This window comes from Etheostoma cragini, chromosome 19, assembly GCF_013103735.1.
Source record: "Etheostoma cragini isolate CJK2018 chromosome 19, CSU_Ecrag_1.0, whole genome shotgun sequence".
Taxonomy (NCBI): Eukaryota; Metazoa; Chordata; class Actinopteri; order Perciformes; family Percidae; genus Etheostoma; species Etheostoma cragini.
In genome coordinates, this window is record NC_048425.1 from 6369349 (window position 1) to 6391423 (window position 22075).

At 39.2% G+C, this 22075-nt stretch overlaps 2 protein-coding genes across 3 annotated transcripts; both read right to left on the bottom strand.

The window, feature by feature from the left end:
- Positions 1–424: 424 nt before the first annotated feature.
- Positions 425–6171, bottom strand: tnfsf12 (TNF superfamily member 12). The gene is made up of 6 exons (XM_034856994.1): positions 5426–6171; positions 4003–4084; positions 2254–2310; positions 2085–2108; positions 1869–1996; positions 425–1035 (listed from the first exon to the last, which is right to left on the bottom strand). Exons 1-6 carry the CDS (start codon positions 5597–5599, stop codon positions 760–762), a joined length of 741 nt encoding a protein of 246 aa, XP_034712885.1. The 5' UTR covers positions 5600–6171; the 3' UTR covers positions 425–759.
- A 1737-nt stretch (positions 6172–7908) lies between these two features.
- On the bottom strand, positions 7909–21956 carry si:dkey-19b23.15 (diamine acetyltransferase 2). Of its 2 annotated transcripts, XM_034856996.1 has the most exons (7): positions 21951–21956; positions 11902–11977; positions 11606–11657; positions 10847–10930; positions 9720–9821; positions 9567–9607; positions 7909–9333 (listed from the first exon to the last, which is right to left on the bottom strand). In XM_034856996.1, exons 2-7 carry the CDS (start codon positions 11962–11964, stop codon positions 9166–9168), a joined length of 510 nt encoding a protein of 169 aa, XP_034712887.1. In that variant the 5' UTR covers positions 11965–11977; positions 21951–21956; the 3' UTR covers positions 7909–9165. The 2 variants fall into 2 exon arrangements, with proteins under 2 accessions (XP_034712887.1, XP_034712886.1); XM_034856995.1 differs by lacking the exon at positions 21951–21956 and having other exon boundaries at positions 11902–12121.
- Between the last annotated feature and the right edge of the window lie 119 nt (positions 21957–22075).

The following is a 22075-nucleotide window of genomic DNA, read 5'->3' on the forward strand; positions in this document are numbered from 1 at the left end:
AATAATATAAACAAATATCTTACAATCAAATCTGACCTTATAAAAGAGCATAAATTCACATCCAAATTATAATAAAAAAGTAAAAAGGTGTGATTTATACAAAGTATTTAAAGAAGACTTGAGCTAGACACTCAGACACACATTGTATTGTAAAGATCATAAAATTAGTATACCCAAAAATAGTTTGATACATCAGATGTCCCACAAACGCTGCATTGTATAAAAAAAAATCATTGACATCTCATGTCGGCTGTTTATAGTGTCGAGATCTGACGCATTCAGACGTGCTCCCCGATTCTTGAGGCACCGGTGATATAAAAGTGGAAGGTGCATGCACAGCTTTACTGTCAGTCTTATAAAGAGAGTGTAAGCACAATTTATTACATGATACGAAGGCTAAGATGAACAGCCAAGTATTTTCTGGTTATATGAAGCCCAGTATCTACAGAACAGCTTCTATAACATCTGTTCTCCTTGGACACATTCATTTCGGTTCTTGATTTTAATCCAAAAGTCTTGTTTTGCGTTCCAAAACAGCACAGCTGTCCAGAGCAACAACAAAAAAAGCCATAAAAACTTCCACAAATGTTTGATTTGTTTGTCAAGTAGACATCTTTAGGAGGAGGCTGTGGCATGATGTGATACCCAGACTGCTCATGACTGTTTTACCATGTAGAAAGAAAACCTCATCCATAGAAAGGAAAGTTGTTGTTGTTGTTAGATGAGTTTGTGTAAAAAAAAAAAAAAGAATTCCACACTTCAGTTCACTTTAAAGATGCTGAAGATGTGAGGCGAGGCTGAAGGATTGCCCAGAGTATGGAGTCTGAAGGACGAGCCTGTGATGGCCTGCAGCTCCGTGCCTTTATCCAGCCGCAGGAGGCCGGACACCTGGCAGGGCTTCAGGAAGTGGAACGGGTGCGGCCCGGCGGATGGGGTCGTCCCATAACCCTCCATGCACTGCAACTTCTGAGGCCTCGGGCCAATGGTCACCACATCCAGCTTCACATACTGAGACTGCTGCTCGTTGAACAACACCTGAGGAGACAGAAGACATGTTAGCAGAGACACTAGGAGAACTTGTTTCTCAACTGTTCAAATGAAAACTAACCAGACTACATCAGGATTTCCAAGGTCCCGCTATCGTAATTCTTTTTCTTTCTCTCTTTCTTTCTTTCTCTCTTTCTTTCTTTTTTTCTTTCTGACTAGATTTTCTCCAGACCTCTTGTCAACTTAACAAGAGCAAGGTCTGGCTACATGAGGTTACCCAAATCTTGATATGTGCCTCTCAATGAAAACATGATACGGACCATTACAGTGTGACTGGTGTTTGTTCAAAATAAAGGCTTTATTTTATGAAGACGCATTAGGTAAGAAATCTTAGAAGTGGTGCTGCGTACCAAGACTTTGCTGATTCACTGCAAATAGGAAACCAATCTTAGGTTTCTTCACCACTTTACATCAGAAAAGTAAGACAGCCATTTTTAAAAACAAACCTTTTTTACTAATTTTGAATTATTTTAATCAAATGTCAACTGCATGTTACTTTTATATGACACTTCAAAGACAATTGTTTGAATTGTCCAGCACCAAAGTTTTGGTTTAGATAACAAAACCTTCCTTCAATCACATTAAGGAATAAAATTGGACACAATGGTCTCATCTCAACCATCTGACCACTTTGACTGCATACAATTCAGTTTTTTTAATTAGCATAGCTAAAGGAAATTTCTGATCCCAGAATCCGACCAAGCCAACAGTCAGTACCTGACAGTTTTTGATACTGTGTACCATGTGTGAGGAACGTGACAATGACGAGAGTGATGGTGGTGTAGTGGGTCAATAAACTACAACTCCCAGCATAAACTCACCTGGCAGAACAGGAAGTAGACGCCTGCTTTCTCCACAGTGAAGGTTCCTTGATCCTTGTTGTACCTCACCGCTTTGCTCATATTCAACGTCCTCTCTTCCCAACCCTTTATCACACCACCTTCTCCCACTGACACACACACACACACAAAGATTAACCATCTCATAGACAAAGATTTCACAGATTATCTTCCATCCTTCATTTTTATGACTCTTACCTTGCTGAGAAGAGACTTTGGTTACTGGTGGAAAGTGAGAAAGACATTGAGAGAGAAAAGGGAAAGTCAATTAAGATTTTATGAGTGCAATCGTATAGGGGTATATGATTGAAACCACTTCAGCAGATGCTACACGAGACGCGTATAAGGGATCTGCCAAGCCACTTACTCTCAAAATGAGACGCCGCTTTCTTTCCATTTCCATTCCTCCCTCGCAGCGCCCCCCCTTCAGAAGGCAAGGAGAGACAGAATATGAATGGCAGAGAAAATACGTCTGTGGTTGTTTGACAAATCAATCATTCCAATCTGTATCTGTCTAATAACATGGTATTTTAATTTGAAACCATTAAGATTTAACCTGGCTCTTTTTAACGTGGTTAGCAGATGGGCAAAGGATTTCCTGTCATCTGCTTAAATATATTTCCTCAAACTGTTATTTTCAGTCAAAAGGGTGTGCGTCTTTTTTTTTTTTGTCTGTGGGGGCTAATCTTAGTGCCAGCTGGTTGCAGTCATCTAGAAAATGGAGAGAAATTAGAGAGATGGAGTAAAGGAGTAGGGAGAGCTGTGTGTGTGTGGGGAGGTTGGACAAAGACAAGATAGACAGGGGAAAAGTGAAAGCATTAAATGTAGCCTCAGAGACAAAGCTAAGAACACTGAATGAGAGAAATGAAATGCCGGAAAAAGAGAGTCAAAAAGGTCTTTGGCTGCTCTGTGACCCAAAAGAAGTCGATTAAGAACAGAGTGAAGCAACAGCTACAGCCCCTGCTCGGGTAAATACAATAAATAAAACACAACACTAAAAGGTCAGAGCTGCAGAATGCCTGCTCTTGTTACTCTCTAAAGGTTTATTTTAGCTTTGCAATCTGGCCTACAGGGAACGATTTCAGACACAGATACAACTTGAATACTGTATGTATGAACTGAGAAATGCATACTTTATGTTTTGGGACTGGGCAGCCAAACACCGGGGCCCCCACCATCAACCAGGAATATTAAGTCCCTACTAAAATAACTCACAGGTGGGTGACCCTGTAGCTTTAGGATTTGCTATGGCTGAGCGTAAAGCCCCCAGGCTGGCCAGAGTTTCCTGACTTAAGCTGTCAGTCATCAAGAGAGAACATACCAGCAGTGTCCTGCTGAACCGCAGCACCGCGGTGGTCAACTTTCCACAAACTAGAAAAAGCTGCTTTTTTATTCCCATTGATAGCCATGAATTTCTAACACAGTGTTTTAATGCATTTTGGAAGGCAAAAGTTTGATATCAGTTACTAAAGGAAAAAAGCTAATATCAGCAGGAGATATATAGATATTTTGGCGAGACATGCAGCTCTCTAAATGAATCCTTTTGTCAAATTTGGACATTCACACCTCGACTAAATTCCAGTATAAAAGTGTCTGAGGGTTCACTCTCGGACAAAATGTGAACAATCAGACTATCTTGTGATGGTGACGTAAGCAGGGGTTATAAATACTGCAATGATAGGTCATCAAATATCACCGCTTTCACAACAAATCTTTGTCAGTCGTGTGCTCGTGCGCAGGGGGGGGGGATTTCATTGCCCAAAAGCGTGCAACAAGGCCTCGCTCCCGCGCCAGCTGGTTTTCTGGGGTTCGAGCCGTTCTGGTCAGACCTGTAATTTCTGAAACATTCATCCAACTGCCTACTTTTTCCTGTGTCAACTTTTAGCAGCGGGTTGTGCCTGCCGCCCGCTAGGCCTGACCAAAGTGGCATGTGGGCCAAGAATGGCCAGCGTTTGTGTTAAATGTTCTTCCCAAAAAACAAAAAAAAACCAAGAGCACAGTTGGTAAGCATTGTGTCTGTGGTGATTTGGGGCGACTAAAAAGCACAAAACTTCTATATGCTGGTGGTGCTGAAGTTAAGAAAATGAAGCTATGGAAGACTTTGGATTTAAAATACCATCTCTCTTCACGCGCTGCCCCACCAGCAGCTCTCTCTTCTCCAGAATGAGCTGAACAATGGCCTTCCTCTGTGTGTTGACCTGTTGAAAGAGAGAGAAAAAACGCACTATTAACAAATGTCCAATAAGTTTATTATGACTTTTTTCTGGCACAGATCCTACACAGCCTCAAACGGCCTCTTCCAGCCAGCCAGCCACATAAACAGGCTCGTCTTTTCCAGTATCCTGCCCCTGCTGCCATGCTTGCTTTAGAATAGGTCTACCACTTCCTCAGAGACTGGTTGCGACACCTAATGCATGTTTTTAGTGCTTTGCATTCCTCACATCTTTACTCCTCTTTCTGAGAAAGGAATGAATTTTGTCAAACCAGCAAATTTTTAAACCCTTGGCTTGGGGCCCACTGAATGACCTAAGGAGGTCTAAATGAAGTAAGAGGAATCGCGGCTCAGATAGTATGTTCAAATTTACTACTACTGTGAAAATGGAGGCAGCAAGTTGCTCTTCAATCTCCAGACATTCACTCGCTGGCTCTCATCAGGAGTTGGCCAACAGTCAAATGGACAGAACGGGGCCCCTTGGGAAAGGCTCCAGCATCAACACTCCACGTGTCCCGTGTGTGTGTGTGTGTGTGTGTGTGTGTGTGTGTGTGTGTGTGTGTGTCAACATGATACACAGCCAACCTGTCCTCCTGATTTCAAATCCAGTGCAACCTGGTTTTGTAAATATTGTGGACTCGAAACCAGAAGAATTTCCAGCTCCTTTTGGCTGCTTTTCCAGAAATAATTTGCCTTGTGATGCAACCTCGTGCTGGAGCCTAAGATTTGCTGCAAGTGTAAGAAGTCTCCAAACTGCACTTTACATGAGATTGCATATAATTTAGCACTGGTTTCTGCTACATAGTTCATCCTGACCCGTGCACAAGAAGTGGCTGTGCATGTTGCAAATGCTTTACACTTGCCACACTTTATCATCCAGCCTGTTTCACCGCCTCAAGCCTCTGTGCCGTCAGTTGGGTATAAAGCGCCCACATGCCAAATAGTTGAGGCTTTCCGGTAAATTGAGATAAAACTGGAGCACAACTGGCACCAGAGTAATTAAACATGGCGGGGGGAGCAGAAAGGGGTTGGACACAAAAATAGGCAGTAACTCCACACAACCTGACTGCACTTATTGGTAAGCAATAAAAGTGCCAAGCAGAGAAATGGTGCAATAGAATAGAGTAGCCTACGTGCAAGGGGGAAGGGGGGTGAAGTGTGTAACTGCATTTTTCCATAGCCTATAACCCCCGCGAAGATTCCCGTAACCGCAGCCACAAAACAAAAGTTACATAACTAACAATGAAGGCCAAGTAAATATTATTGTAGGTACAAATATGCATGCTGTTCATTGTTAGCAGTTGATGGGGTTAAGTATGATACAAACCTGCTCCATTCGGTCCTGCAGGATCTTAAAGGACTGAGACAAGTCCCGCGTCTGTCGCCAAGTCCATGCCGTAAAAAGCGCGCTGCATGCGGCCAGAGACAGAGCCACCAGGGCCAGAGAAGCCCAGAAGACCCGCAGCTTGCGCACTCGCCTCCTCTGCAGAATCCGATGCATATTGGTGCAGACTGCACTGCTACTCACCGTCGCAGACCATCCGAAATCCACTTCAACTTCATTCCAGCAGAGCAAGTCCCTCCAAATGCGTTTCTGTCCAAATGTCCATTTTAATTTGAAAGACGCGCAAGTAGACAACCTACTGTTTTTTAAACGGGAAGAGCTTTCTGTATAGTTCTCGGTTTATCTGACAGATGAGGGGGTTTAACACAACAAATCACCCGATCTTTCTTCCCCACAGATCAAAGTCACCATCCACCGCGTGCCTCCAAATACAAGAAAACTGCAACTTGCGCACATCAACTGTTGCATCGTTCTCCTTGTGATACGTTGACTCAGCTCTCTTGTCTTCCCTTTAAACAGCGCGCTGGGGGGTCACTCTATTAGACAGACAGACAGACTGAGCGCACATGGGCGTGCGTACACACACAGTCAGACTTTGAGGTGAACTTTCCGCGCGCCCTCGGTGAGCTCTGATGGTGTGATACCGGCGAGCATCCGCCGTAAAGACCAACTAGGTGAGCACCGCGGCGTCTTCTGCCTCTCGAGTCACTTTCATCAACTTGCATGCCTTGGAAATATGTGCCAGTCACGCGTGTAACAGTTCCACTTGGAACCACACGGTGGCTGTAGTGCTTAGGTAATGACTGGTGGGGATGATGCTGTTCATCCAGTGTACCACCAACAAGCGAGTCAACGACTGAGATTGATCCTAATAGACAATTTCTTAATGTAAAATATAAAAGAAAAGCATAGTAATTATACCCTTTACTTTCATCTATGGATTGCACAAATTTCATTTGTCATTTCTTCTTCCCTTTGTTGAAATAGTTTGGACGTGTTGTTTAAATTAACGTTTTAGTGTGTTTTATTATTTATTTTATATTACAGTTTCTAAATAGCATTTGCACTGAGCATATTTGAGACTTAAGCTCTATCCTAACTTCTACTTTTTAACATTGTAATTGAAGGGAATTGTTGTGTTACTAGGCCCCCTATAGGTCAAATGCTGTTGCATACTGCCTTTAGTTTAACCTTAAATTCTTTTTAAGCTCATCATTTTTTGTCCAAATGTGAATTGTAATAAAATGACATTCCGACATTCAAGTTTATGACAAAAATCTAGTAGCCCAAATCTGTTATTTAACTGCGGTGTAAGAGATTTTCTTCCTTTTGTGTTAACTAGACAGAGCAGTCAAACACGTTTACATGTAAACACTAAAACAGTCTTGGTTTTCAACAATGGGTGGCAACAGGAAGCCTAAATGCTTTTCTCTTGCAGGTTCTAGCAGTGTTTGTCTAGCTTTTTGGAAGACTTGGGCGCACGTACAATATTTGGCAGGGGTTTAGGCGTCCTTCCTCAAGAAAATCTAAAGTGTTTCAATTTTTTTTTTTATACAATTTTCCCATACATTTTTAGTTTCTCTGTAGTCGTGTTGTATTGTCTTTTTGGTCATTTTTAATTAATGTATCTGGATTTCTTTTACAGCAAATGACGGTAAAGGTGCCTTATTGTGGCCTCAAACACTATGGTGGTCACGTGAAAAACCTGTGAATAAATGTTTGATTGAGGAGTTTATATGATCTCATGAAGCCCTGTAAAAACTCATTGGATGAGGTCTAAAATGCACAATGTTACTGAGAAGCTTTGTATTCACAAGAGAAAAGGTTGCAGAAAAGGTTATAAATATCCCTTCATTTGCCCTTAGACTCTATGGATTTTTGGGGATGCACTCATGTAAAAGCACGCTGACAGCACATTAAATGTACTTTTCCACATTAACATGGCTATTTTACAACAAAGACAAAAATTTAAAAAAAAAACTGCATACTTCACTCAATAATTTTTAAAGCAAACAAAATGCAAATCACAAAAGCTACAAAGGAAAGTCAGAGGTTCCTACTTGTTTAGAGTGAGAGAAAAGCAAACTAAATAAAACCCACAACTCAGACTGTTTTCATTATATCGCTGGAAATGATACAGAGAGCCCTCTTAAAAAAAGAATTAGACTAGAAGCAGAGTACAGACCAGAATCATGCCCTTTTTAATTTTAGCAGGACAGGTTCAAAGACACAGACTGAACCCAGTCCAAGACTTTTACTTTTTAAATTCTAGCAGATGGATAGTTTTTGTCTGATTTGAGGCTCATTTCTTTGAAGCTAGTCCAAAGAGTCTATTAGTAGGTTTAGGTTCAACTGATTCCTTTACTTCACAATTTCATCCATTAGTGCACACATAACTTAAATGTAAATAAAACTCATAGCACTCATCTGGAAGACAAGGGGAGAGATGACTGACTCTTTGGTTACTGGTATCATAGTTTATGATTATTTAAAGGGATAACTTACCATACATAAACTCACTCCTTTCAACAGTTAAACAGTACAATGAAACATACATCTTGGCTTTGCAATGCGTTAGGTTTTTCTGGATTTTTGTGCAAAAAGAAAATATTTCATTTCTAGATGATGTATTGGGACTTTCTCTAAAAAAAAAACATATGCACAATCCTCACATACCTTTTTCATGTCCATATATTTTACATTTTTCACAAGAGAGGTTGGGTAATCTGATCCATTTAACACCAAAATCAAAAATGCTCTGGGTCATACATCACAAGGGAAAAACACAAAACACAGATTTCAGTGCCGCTTTTAAATATATTGCAAATAGGCCCCATTCCAATACTTAAAACTGCATCCTTGACTTGATAATAACCCAATTGACTGTTTGCTAAACCCTTCTTCAAACAGGAACAAGGCACAGCAAGTAGGCTTCATTTTGAACTAGTGTGTGTGAGGCTGTGGTAAAAAGATACCTCGTATACAGAATTTGAAGAATCTTTTTTTTTTTTTTTATGTCGTACCAAAACCAAAAACCCCAATGTAAGCTGCAAACGTTAGCATACCTGGCAAACTAACTTACTATAGATGGGAAGTAACAAAGTTGACTGTTTGGGAGCCAAAATGTTGTTACGTCAGAGTTTAGGCTAACGTTAGCATTTCTATCCTGCTCATTAATGAATTAGATTTTCACTCCAGCAAATCTCGTCAACTGACTTTTTGCCTGGACATGTAGCTTAAGCATCAGTCTTTTAGCGTTAAAATATGTATGTAGCCATCATTTGTACTCATATTTTACACGACTGTTTAAAGAGAGTCAGCTGGGAAGAATCAAAATGTGGCTAATTAGCTAATGCTAGCTTACTGCATCTTATAAGATCTGCCAGTCATTTCAGCCGACAAAATTGACAGTCCAATGCTACAAATGAGAAATAGATGACCTATTGTGGAATTGTAAAAAAAGATGTAATGTAAATCCCCCATGTTATTATTGTAAACTGCATATGTGCTGTGCTAACTTGAAAAACTTGATAGGCGTGGTAACAGTAACAAAGGGGGGACAGGGCTTAACAAACAGTCAATCATTTAAATAATGTGCCCTTAGTGAAATTGGCGATTGTCATTGTCATGTTTTGTTTTGGAACGGGGCCAATGAGTGGTGCTCTCTACACTCTGTGTCCGTATGGTTGACAAGGTCATGCTGTCATGAGTCCAGTGTTGGCTTATGGTTGGGCCAGGCGCTCCAACGCCTCTCCTTCGCAGCGCATACAATGGTAGCCCATATCAGCTGTGACGTCGAAGCTGCCCTGGCTGAGGTAAAAGTCCATAGATGGTTTGTTCCAGTTCAGGACAGTGAAGTTAAGCTGGCTGCAGCCGGCAGCCATGCCCAGCTACAGGAGCAGGAAGACAGACATGAATACTGCTGTGCTGACATAAGCGATTTATTAAAGCTGCAAGACATGTTATTTATTATGTTGCAAAACCTCCTTTCCTGATTTTTCCCTCTGGGGATCAATAAAGAATTATCTTTGTTTTGTAGAAAGAGAGAGAACAGCCAAGGCTAACGTATACAGTACGTGTCCATGTCTTGCCCAGTCAAATTATGGCTTGATGTTTTACTTACCTGAGCTACCTTGCTCATAAGTGCTTTACCAATGCCCGCCCCTGGAAGACAGATACCATGAGTTACTTCAGAAAGTTTTTCTCTCTAGGCCATTTGCACAAATCATATTGGCTCCATAACAACAATTATATATTTTAAAACGGTGCACTGTACCTCTAAACTCAGGCATCACGTACAAGTCCTCCATATAAATGGCTCTGCCCGACCATGAGCTGTAGGAATAAAAGTAAAGTGCATATCCTATCTTTGTATGGCCTAAAAGAAAAAGAAAAAGAAAAAAATGGGAAATCAGTGCATACACTGCACTACATATTCAATATGTATACCATCGTTCAACATACTGTGTATCTTTTCAAACTATCATTTTCAACGTCACTTCCTAAAAGCCGCCTTGCCGTTGAAGACACGTAACATTGATAACCACTGCCGCCGTCTGCTCTACTGTAGCGGCATCCCCAGATAACGCTAACATTACGGAAATAGGGGAATAACTAGACCAACAGTCTTTTAGATATGTAGACATGTAAATTAGAGCGTTATTGACGTTACAAAGCGCCTCAGTGTCTGTCCATTTGTCTGTTATGAATGTGTTGTCATTAATATCGCATTGCATTGTGGGATATTTATGCAGGCATACTGTTCAGTATTGCATACTGTGATATTTTATCGGAAATAGCGTGGAATTTGCGTACTATTATTTAGGTTTCATACTAAGGTTTTGGACATACTAAAAAATCTTGCATACTGTCTAAATAGCACGTTCGTATGGAAATTTGGATACAGCCTTAGCGATGGGGTTTGATAGCATTTTATCGAGTCTGAATCCACTTATCAAATCGCTTTTTGAATCTTTATAGGATAGGTTGCTGTGAAAAATGAAGAAACCCCTAATTAAAATAAATATGTCGTTTTTGTTTTACTTGGCGGACGATGATGGATGGATATATGGATATTTCCCCTTAGTAACTGCAAATTCTCCTGTTGTGAAAGGGCTTGTCACTGCTCCCCCTATGTCGTCAGTAGGCCTGCATTCAGTAGTTGTGGTCTGTCATGTTCAGCCAGTCAGTCTTGTTGGGGACATAGTAGTCCAAACTTGCTGTTGCATCACTGATCAGAGAGTAGGCTACTGTAATAAACGTTGGCCATGAGATTTCTTTTTTTTCTTTTTAGTTTTGTATGAGAAGGACGATGTGCAGGGTCTACAACTCCATCGCTCTCACGACTATGACTGATTGTAACAGTAGTGAAGTTTACAGTGTTTTTGATGGTTTCCACCTCACCTTCTTTGGTTTTGTGCTGTTCTGGCACCTCAGCAACAATCCCATGGAAGAACGGGTTCTTGGAGAATCCGTCCTGCTCCAAGTCTGCATATAAAATACAAAAAAGATTATATGCAATATGCTGGTGATAGTTTTTCTTGAAAGTAAGATAACCAACCAAAAACATGCCTCCAAAAAAAAAAAAAGTACCCAACGAAAATTGCAGACCAGACGCAAGCTTTTATTTTGAAAAGTCGAAGCTCGGGAGACGGAGGTGTCCAGGCTGCAGACATAGGCTACTCCAAATACAGACAGGCTTGAAGACGAAAAGTAAATGATTGGAGCAGGGGACTGACAGCGACAGAACCAATCACACTATGACAGACGCTCCACTTAGAACTAACGGCAATGTTTAGGCCTACTTTGCATGGAGCCTACCGGTAGCCTACTGGCAGTCTGGCACACGTGGGTGCTCAGTATTTGGTATCGCCTATAGGCCTATAGGCGATTTAGTAGCTTTGATGATATCACAGTCTCGAGCATATATGCATATATGCTCGAGATTGTGATATCATCAAAGCTACTAAATCGACTTCGTCTTGAGGTTGTATTTTGTTCCAAGTTTAACAATGAACTCCATCTCTAACGGAATATTGTATGACCTTAACTGGATTTCATAATTTTTCTATGAAGGGTAAATAAATGTATATGCCAAAGCAGAGAACTATAGGCTACATTTAACAGATTATTTTTAGCAGAGCTTTTTACACAGTAGCTTACCTCTTTGTGTAACTTTGACATGATCTGCAACTTTTTCATATTCAGCCAACTCCTGTGAAAAATAAATACAAATACCATTAGTCTTGCACTAGCTAATGGTACCTGCCAGTTATAGCCTATACCAAATGGATCATGGAGCATACACATCTGGTGTGCGCTCTAATAAAACCGTCTTCATAATATATTGACATAATAACATCAATGATGCTGATCGCATCTACTGACGTAAGCCCGAGTCATAGGCACAAATGTCTTCCGAGTCATATCCTACGGCTGCACTGCACGTTTCCCCTCACCACGATCATCCGCGCGATGTCCTTGCAGTCCTCCACGTTGGATGCACGGATAGAGAAGTCCATGTTGTGCGATATGCTCGCGATGTGTACGTGGCGGTTCTACGATTGTGGATTTGGACGGATGTAACGTGAAAAAGGACTGTGGAGGTCTGCAGCTGTCCTCTTCTTCACGTCCTACCAAAACAGGAAGATAACTGAGCTGAAAGCGCACTGGGGGCTGGGGGAGGGAGGGGGCACTAATATAGGCGCACTCATGATAGAAAACGTTCTTTAGGCTGTTAAATTAGTTTAAATAGCCTATCTTGTTCGACTAGAACCTCAGAAACCGCCATATATGATAGAATACTACCATTCCCAGGGTTGTGTTATGTCAGTTAGTTTTTTTAAAGACTATCCACTCTCAAAGTACAAAATGTACTTTCTCTGCAACCCTTTTCAAGTATGATTTAAACCATACTGAGGGATTTTAACAACAGTCTATTGTCCATATTAATGGATTTTAACTTATCCATAAAGTATTTTTACTAAAGCTAGTTACTTATTAATCCTTTACAATGGATCATTTATTATTAAGTAGTACCTTGTACCTTTTATATTTTTAGGTTTGTGTCATTTAAATTGCTGGCTATGATTGAGTCATGCTGTGGCTTGATTTTTTAATATATATATATATATATATGTCTATATGTGTGTGTATGTATCTGTGTGTTTTGTGTGGCATGAACTATTTTTCCTACAAACTAAGTTATACTCTGGCCTAAGGATGGCGCTGTCAGTCAGTCATTCGGTCTGTTCAACACAGAAATTATATTTTGAGAGGATGAGTTTGACCTGTGAAGTGCCACTGTGAAGTTTCCCCTTGACTGCTTACTTGTTTCCTTTTTGTCCCCCTGATCTTTTTCCAGGTCAACGTTTTGCCACATTTTCAGGCTGAAATATCAATCAATCAATTTTGCATATAGATAAGTCTTAACTACAATGCCAAATTGTCATGAATTCTGCTCAGAACATTTATATTTAAGTGAATGAAGCCCTTTTTTTTGTTTTTACATGACCCTTTCATGGCTTTTCCCCATGGTAATATTTATAGTTGTATTATGTTTGCTTCATCTGCTCCAGCCAACACTTTAGTTGTGTGGTAACTAATTAACATTTCAGTCTCTAGGGGGCCCTACCAAGACTTTTGGTCTTCTTTATGTCTCTGTTAAGCTCAGATAAATATATGAACTTCTGTGGGATCAGTATTAAATATCGTTCACCTCCTCCATTGCTAAGGCTTAAATACTTTGTTCTCAGCAGCAAAATAATTTCATCATCTATCATTTAATATTCAGTAATACATAATACCATTGCAGTCTTTAGAAGAGAACTCTTGAGTGGAGCTGGTATGATCTAAACATTGAGTTATTATTCCTAAACACAAGATTATTTTTTATTCATAATTAGCATGATTTCTAGTTTCATTTCATTATGCTTAAGATTTATTTGTTTTCCCACGGATTTCTTTCCACAGAAATCATAAAAAAACTACTAAAAGCAGAATTTCACAGTAGTTGTCACAACTGGACAGGTTATATTTAGTGAAACTCATTGTGATGACGGCCAGTGGATACATGTCATCAAAGTGTGAACTTTGCCTGAAATAAGATTGATCTCATGAGTTTACAGTGTTTCCCACCAACCAGAGAATAAGGAACTGAAAATACAGTCGGGAGAGGTATTTGCAAAAAAACAACCACATGAATGAATCATTTGGTCGCTATCTCTAAAGAACTAAATCGGAATTAAATTTATATAAAAGTAAGCAGTATATCTTAATGATACAACTAACCTGTCTTTCCTCGGGAAAGCCTGACAAATCAATATCCATGACTTAGACATCCTGTTTGAGACAAAAATATGACATTTTCTCATAAAAAGAGAAGCGGCTCTATTAAAATACCTAATTTATGACCTCATTGTTTGAAACCAGCTGCTACATAATGAGCTTCAGCCGGCACGTCAGTAGACTTAACATGACACTCTGTGTTTGTCTGTTTGAACCATGAGTATAATCACGAAATCATTTTACAGTTTCAGTCTGAAGAGCCTATCCTCAATTTGACATAAAATAGAAAATGAAAGAAATAAAACACTTAAATATGTTTGGTATTCTATGCTTATTTTAAATTAGGAAGACAAACAGGAAAGATTTGGTTCACAGCTGATGTCAAATAATATTGATTTTGCTACTACATGTAATGCATCTTTACCCCAAGACCACTATAAAACAATCTTTTAACTCCAAATTAGGTTGTGAGACCCTTATGTAAAGCTAATATAGTGACACCTGACTTCAAGTCAAACTGTTACCCTTGGGATTAACCTTTTCATTCACAGCTGTTTAATAGAATGCCCTACAGTTAAAGGAATAGGAATAGTCAAAGCAATACAAACTCAACATGTAACCATATCACAGCAGAAAATGATGCATTTTTATTATTCAACAGTGTTTATGAATTACTTCTTGATGTGTTTTTACAGTTATATCTCTTTATTAAGCCACAGAGCTCCAGTTGGAGTTAATTTTCTCTGTGTTTGGTTAAAGAGAAGCGTAATGATTTTGAATGAAACCAGACGACACAAAAACCCCAGCTGGTTAAGCCATGTGTGAAGTCTGGTTTGAACTAATAATTGATGAAAGATTCAGCCGATGATAAATGTTTAGAAATACAAATAACATGCTAATAACTAGGTCTCCCTCACTGCCTTTGGTTATTTATGTGTTAATTATATACATAAATCACAGAATACATAGAAGACTGTGGTGTGCTTGGGGCTAAAAATACATTTATGTGAGATTTGTCACAGTACAGTGCATTCTGCAGAGCGGAGGGTGGGGAGGAAATGAACAGGGGAAGGTTTTTTTTGCTGGTCTGGCTTCAAATTCTCCTGCCAGCTTTCTCCTGAAGGAATAAGGCTGTCTTCGTGGCTATTAATAGCTCCAGCAAGACGGTGTTGCTCTTTAAGACTGACTAACGGCTCCTTCATACGACGCAAGCAGAAAAAACCGAGCTTTGCCACCATTTTCATCAGCCGGCCTCTATGGAGTTAGCTAATGACGTGCGTAAGACACCCCTGACCGTTTTTACAGACGCACTTGAGTACACACAGGCAGCCAGAAGCAGAAACATTGTAGACAGTATTAGTCAGTGGATTGTGAGTAAGAGAGAGTGGGGCCTCATACTAGGCACATCTGACAAATGCTACAAAAACCCAGAGAAAATGGGACTTGGTGTGCAAGTAAAGCACAATTCTAAATGTAAATGGGCTGTCTTTATACAGCGCTTTTCTAGTCTTAACAACTACTCAAAGCGCTAGTGTTTTTTGTAAGCTCTGTGATCTGTTGCTGGGACACAATGCATAAGTTGCCAGAGCGAGGGCGTCAGATGTTGAAAGACCCAAAATATGGAAAATATGTATCATATTTATTGTAAATCCCTTTAGCTCATAAGAATAGTTCATCATTTTTTGAAATTCACTTATTCACTTTCTTGCCCACAGTGAGGTGTGAAGCTACTTCAGCCAGCAGCCACTTAGTTCAGCATAGCATAAAGACTGGAATCAGGGGGAAACAGCTAGCCTGGCTCCTTCCAAAGGTAACCAAATCAGACTGCAAGTGCCTCTGAAACAAACAAAACAATTTAACATGCTATGTCAAGTTCAATCAATAAGTTAGTGAAAACAATTTCATAGGAAAGTTATGATTGGAATGAAAATGTCTTGGCCAGTAGCTGTGACTTCCTAAATTGATGTTGTCACTGTGATCAACCAGTGGAGAATTCACCTTGGTTGTTGTACCAACTTAGATAGAAATGCATTCTGGGAATATTATATTATTGTACCAGCTGCTCAAAAGAAACAAAGTTGTTGTCGAGATGAGGGGAGGGAATCATTTATGTTTTAGTAATATGTTATAGTTTTCTCCAACGTGATAATTATATATTGGCTAAAGATATTTAAAAGAATTGCAGCATGTATATCTCAAAATTTGGTAATTTTAAGTGTTCCTTTATGGATGGAGAAAATGTTCTTGATTCCTAAAATAAATTAACAATTTAAAAACCCATTGGATTATCTGAGAAATGCATTTTCAGGAAGCTACTTTTATTTATTTTATTTATTTATAATTTTTAGTAAGTAGAAAACATTTGTCACTTCAGGACATACTGGTGATATTGTTGTCATATACAGTGTTATGATGCAGCACACACACCCAAGAACCATGTCACTTCTATTGAGCAATAATGAATGGACCACTTATTACATAAAACTGACATTATTCACACCATAATTAAAAAAAATGATGGCATTTCATTTGGCAACTTAAGCGGGTCCATTTGGAAAAAGCTTCACAGCCGTGTTCTGTTGGGGTCATTAAAACAACCCAATATGCTGTTTAGTTAATTGTTTGAAGATTTAAAAGCATGGAAAAGTACGTCCAAATAAACCTTATTCCAATTTATATTTAATGCCGGTATTTATGTTGAATTTTTGGGCTGTAACTTGAGTTTTTACTTCAAAGAAATTTTGTCCTGAGTACTATTTAATGTTGTCATGCTATTGTTTCTCAGTTCACTGCTGGATTCAATAGAGTCATCTCCTTCAGGGCTGGACAGGAAGCCATCTCCTCTTCCTGTTTAGTCTAGATTCTGATTGGTCCCTGAGCTCAAGCGCATTTGAACAACAAAGCAGTCAACACCACATTTATCAATTTCTAAATAGAGCTAAAAGGGTCAACAGCCCCAAAAAATGCAGTGAAAAGAACTAAAATACAGACATAACAAAATAAGAGTTGCTGCTGACATCTTCCCCACACCCTCCTTCAGCTTCCATAATTTCCATTTTTTGACATTATTGTACTTTTTAACTAAGTGCCCTCCATAAATAGCCACACAATTAGAGTGCATGAATACAAAGCACAGCCCAGCGCATGGAAAACATTGTAATAGCTATTCAAGTAGTCCGATGCCCTTTATTTACTTAATATAAATAGCTCACTCTGGGAATACAGGGACCTCGAGTGAAAACATTACATTCTATTTTTAGTTTTATTTGCATTCAAAGATGTAACATAACGGTACCGGCTTGGTTCATTTTTGGCATACAATTTCCTGCTGCTAGCTGTAGTAGTCGTAAATACACCTATTTCAAAGTAATGATCAGAATGACATGATTTAAGAAATTCCCCCAGATGAACCCTTCCTCCTGTCTGGTCTGCTCGTGTTATTATACCTAAACCCCAACCAGTTAGCTCAGTCAGGAAAAGAAAAAAGAAGAAAGGAAATTAGCTCATCTGCAGACTGACGTAACCCTCATGTAGAGATAACTAGAGGACAAAAAAAGCAAACACTGTATGTCATTCACCCTGTGCTCCACACAGGCTCATTAACTTGCCTTATTTGGACTTTTGCAGCCGGTTGTCAGGCTGACATATGCTTCTTCTTGTTATCTTTTTATTTCTTTCTTTTTTGGTCAGCCCTCTTAACGTCCCTCAGACATTCTGAGTCATGTGATTCCTGTGAAGGTCGGGTCACATGGCCACTTGCTCGTCATGGGACCTTGGCCAAGAGGGACGTGCTGTAGGAAATTAAACAATAACACTGCAGGTACATTTTCGGTAAAGCTAAATAGACAACTAGCTTTCCTGTAAGGAAAAGACAGAAGTCAGTTTCCAGTCAAATAATCTTGGAAAAGGTATACTTCACTTTCTGAAAGCTATTGGCAAACAGCCCATGTGTGCTATCAATCTGGGATAAGTTACAGAACTCAAATAAAAAGTGTTATTTACAGACCTCATATTTCTAATCCACTGATAACATCTACAGCTTCCCTTTTTGATCGCAGGTCTGTGTTTTGCAAAAGATATTCTGTCCTTTAGCAGCAGGGAAGGTGAAAACTGAGGTCAACTGAAGTTTGCAGACACAGCTTTAGGTGTAAATCTTGTGTACGAGTAATAATATTCCTACAAGCCTTCGGTCTGCTAGTCAAATGTTGAGCTGTCTCACATATTTGCAAGTAAGCACACAGATTAGCACTTCCTGATAGAAACGTTTTTTAAACTATCATGAACTTTCTAAATGCGTCCCACTTTGTCTGTTGTTGCTGATACCAGTAGCTGACGAGAGGTTAAATTCAGAGCCAGGCAGTTCCCAAGTAATAAAAAAGCTCAATGGAAAGAAAATAAAAACTCAAGAAGTTTAAAATCCTGCTAGCAGCTCTGTGTGGCTGTATTTTAGGCTTTGAGCTAACTGCTGAAGTAGCATGCTATCATGGTCGCTACAACAATGTTAATGTGATAATGTTTAGCATGAATAATGTTTACTATGTTCCCCTTCTTAGTTTAGCTTACTAGCATGCTAATATTTGCTAATTAGCACCATGCCGCAGTAACGTAATTTGGGATTAGTCTATATCCTTGATGTTACACTTTTGGGAATGCTCCGGTGCCTTAGCAAATTCCAGCAGATGCATGTATTTTCCGTTTCCTTACGCTTTCTTTGTGTTGGAATTTTATATTCACTGAATTAATTAGGACTACTTTTGACTGCTCCTCAGATCTTTGCAGTGTAAGTTAAGACAGACAGCTAGCTAGAGTATCTGCCCAATCTGAGTTTTCTCTCGCATAATTATTTTGTAGAGGTTCTGTGCGGAGCTTCGCCCCGCCCATGACGATTCTGACTGGTTTAAAGAAATGCCAATAAACCAGAGCACGTTTACCTCCCATCTTCAAATGCTATGTGGAGTAGCCAGACCCTCATTCAGCGTGCTTTGGAAATGGATCTGGCAAAGCAAGACTATATGGGATAGATGGAAAGAAAAGAAATTAATTAACAGTCTGAACCACAACAAGTGGTGGACTGTCCAACAGACCTTAAAGCAACTGCTTTGGATTGATTGGAAATGTATGATGATGTTTTATTATCCATGCACAAGTCCGAAAAATACACTTTCAGTGTATGATACCTATAAGAGTAAATATGTAATCACCTGTTTTATTTTTTTCATCTCTGTGGCACATACCTAGGAAACATACTTTTCATACTTTTACTTTTTTACTGTAAACAAGGGGCAATACATCAAATCCCAATATTTCCACAAAACCAGCAGCTTGTGAAATGCACGTAGCGTATTTAAACTCCAAGCACATAGACGCACATAAGCTACTGTAGCAACATCCTGAGGAAATCGCCTCTCCTTTAAAGCTTTACTGTAAAGAGACATCAAAGCTCCAGCTGCAGCCAAAAAATGGGATGTGTGTGAGATTTAGAAGGGTTTTAAGGTGACAATAACGCTCCTGTAAAGTTATAAAGCCGTCAGACTGTGAATTCACAACTTTTGAGAATATCTAACTTATCAAATGAAGCAGCCACCCATTTCTTCTTTTTGGCCTTCATTAGTCATTTCCTTGGATTTGATTCTTTGAATTAATGCGAATAACAGGAAAACCTTTCAATAAAGCCAGCAGATACAATGGCCCCCCCACCGACGACCACTTCTCTTCTGAGTAACTGAGCCATTTCCTTCAATGAAACCAGAGGCCTTTTGTACATGAAGGTGTGACCAGGGAGCCGGTAAACACTTTGATTAACATAACTGAATCCAGTGACTTTCACTAGAACAGCAAACCATTATACACATTAAAGCATGCATCAACTGAGAAACTCATACTGTTTCCCATAATACCAACATCCTGTATTATCTGTATTCTCCATAACACAAGTTAGGCTATATCATATTTCCGATACGGAACTTATGATCCCATCTACTCAATGGAACTTCTGCATTTACATTGACAGAGAGTTAGTTATTGTTTTCTGTGGTGCTTTGCCATGAAAAAGCTAAATCACGCTCACAATTGAGACATGTAACAGCTAAAGATTAACAGACAAAACTATGCACAACACACCTATGCTGTGATTACGAGCCTTGAATTGGATGACTCTTTAACACACTTGTCATGCAGGACACTTGTCATGCCATACATGGACCAAATAAAAGAACTCCTCCCAGAGTGTTCTCTATTGTAGTAGATATTTGAGAACAGTACAGGGTGCCTGTTTTCATATCTCCACGCCTTGTCCAACTTCCTCTTACAGGTAGACGCACTGCTGGAACAAACTGTACAGGTCTGTGTGGTATTTGAGTAAAAAACAACAAAAGCTGGTGTGACAAGAAATGAAGCTGGAAAAATGACTTGCCAACATCATATCTGACAGTTATAATCATGATGTTACCAAGATAAACCTTATATTGGTCCCCTCTGTGGATCAACAAAGATCTATCTTATTTGGCACAAATGTGGCAGTTTGAAGGACCATGGTTTGGACATACATTACAATATTTTCTATTATGGTTTCAGTGTAATTTAACCATTAAAACCATAAAAAATGTCATTTAAGGCATGTCCTGGCCAAGAAAAGCAGCAATAACAAGTCGTTGTAGACAAACAAGATAAGACAGAAACACAAGGTATGCCACAAGGTCAGAATGAAACAGAAATGATAAAATCTTTAATAAGAATTGTTAGTACAATTCTAGAAACATCCTATCTGTCATCTTTAAACAATCCAAAAGCTGTCAAACCATAAAAATACATAAGTTATGACGCTAACATAACCACATATGTTTTATTATTTACTTCCAAAATGGCAGCCTTTAAACATTCGATTAGTTCAATATTTATACAATGTTTACTTGCTTTATACATGGTTAAACATGTTCCGAGTTTACTTTTTATTAGTTCAGTAGGTATGTTAACAAGACTAAGAGTCTACAGCCATGCTCTGTGAGGCTGTATCCATCCATGGACCCTACTGTAAGCACACTGGCACTTATAGCTTAGCTTATATGCTATGCTGACAATAACATGCTAATGTTTAGCAGGTATAATATGAATATTATATATAATGGTATATGTCCACAATCTAAGTTTAGTGTGTTTAAGACAAAGTACAGCCCATGATGATATTTTTTTCACGCTAGCAATGTAGCTAAAATATGATTGACAGCCATGGTAATTATCATTTGAAAGTAAAAGTACATTCTTTTCATAGCACTGGTTTTAATGGTGCCAGAGATTATTGACAAGCATAGCTGATGTAGATATACATCAATAAAAGCCAATGAAAATTGATTTACAGCAGTTTAGAAAAAGGGAACTGGGCATAAAACATTTCTATCACGGACGGGTGGGAGGCTATATACATAGGGTCAGTTTACTTCCTTGATTGTATGTGTTTGCCTTGCTTCCAATAATAGTAGTATTACATCCTTGTTCTAATTTTCAAGAAACTGTATACCAACTACAACAGAGATCACAACCCTGTTAATACTGGTGACTGTTCTAAGAATCCAGATAACTCAATAAACCGGCTTCTTAGAACAACACCTCTGATCTTTAAGTCTGGTACACTAGAGGTGTAATAGCCTTTAGGTCTGGGTCAGTTGTTCCCTATCTTTAGTATGAATTAGAAGCTAATCTCATCAACAAATGCTTAATTTTTCACTCTCAGCAACTTGCTCCTGTGTTGTCAAAGACACTCTGTGATCTTGTTTCTTGAAATTACCAAATTTCCACCCAGCTCAACTGTGAACCGTGGTGACCTGACTATTCAAACAGCTGTTTTATCAATAAGTGTTGCTTTCTTAAACCGTCCATTTTTCTTCACCCTGCCTCTCGCTGTTGTCAGAGATTGTCTTTGTTTCCCTACTATGAATATAATTACCTCCTGAGATGATTAGAAACTTGGTTGTTTTCACACCCGAGTAGCATGCGAGACATTTGAATTAATGGCTGCCAAATAGTTTCTGAACAATTGGGTGTGTCTGTAATAGCGCTCACACCCACTGATACTAATGTTTTGTAGCTAGTTGTCAAGTCTAAAAAAAGACTTTTTTTCTCTGATTCTGAAGGATTGACATTTAAAAATAATGGTAAGTTTGTCCATTTTTGACAAACTACAGCCATCTGGGAGGCTGTACTTTGGCACTTGTGGTAGCAGGCTCACATGCTCACAATGACATTGCAAAAATGCTGATTTTTTACAGGAACAATTTAATTTAATCTTGATGGGAATATTAATATCTGTCCTGAATGTGATGGCATAATAGTTTTCGAGAAATCACACTGAAA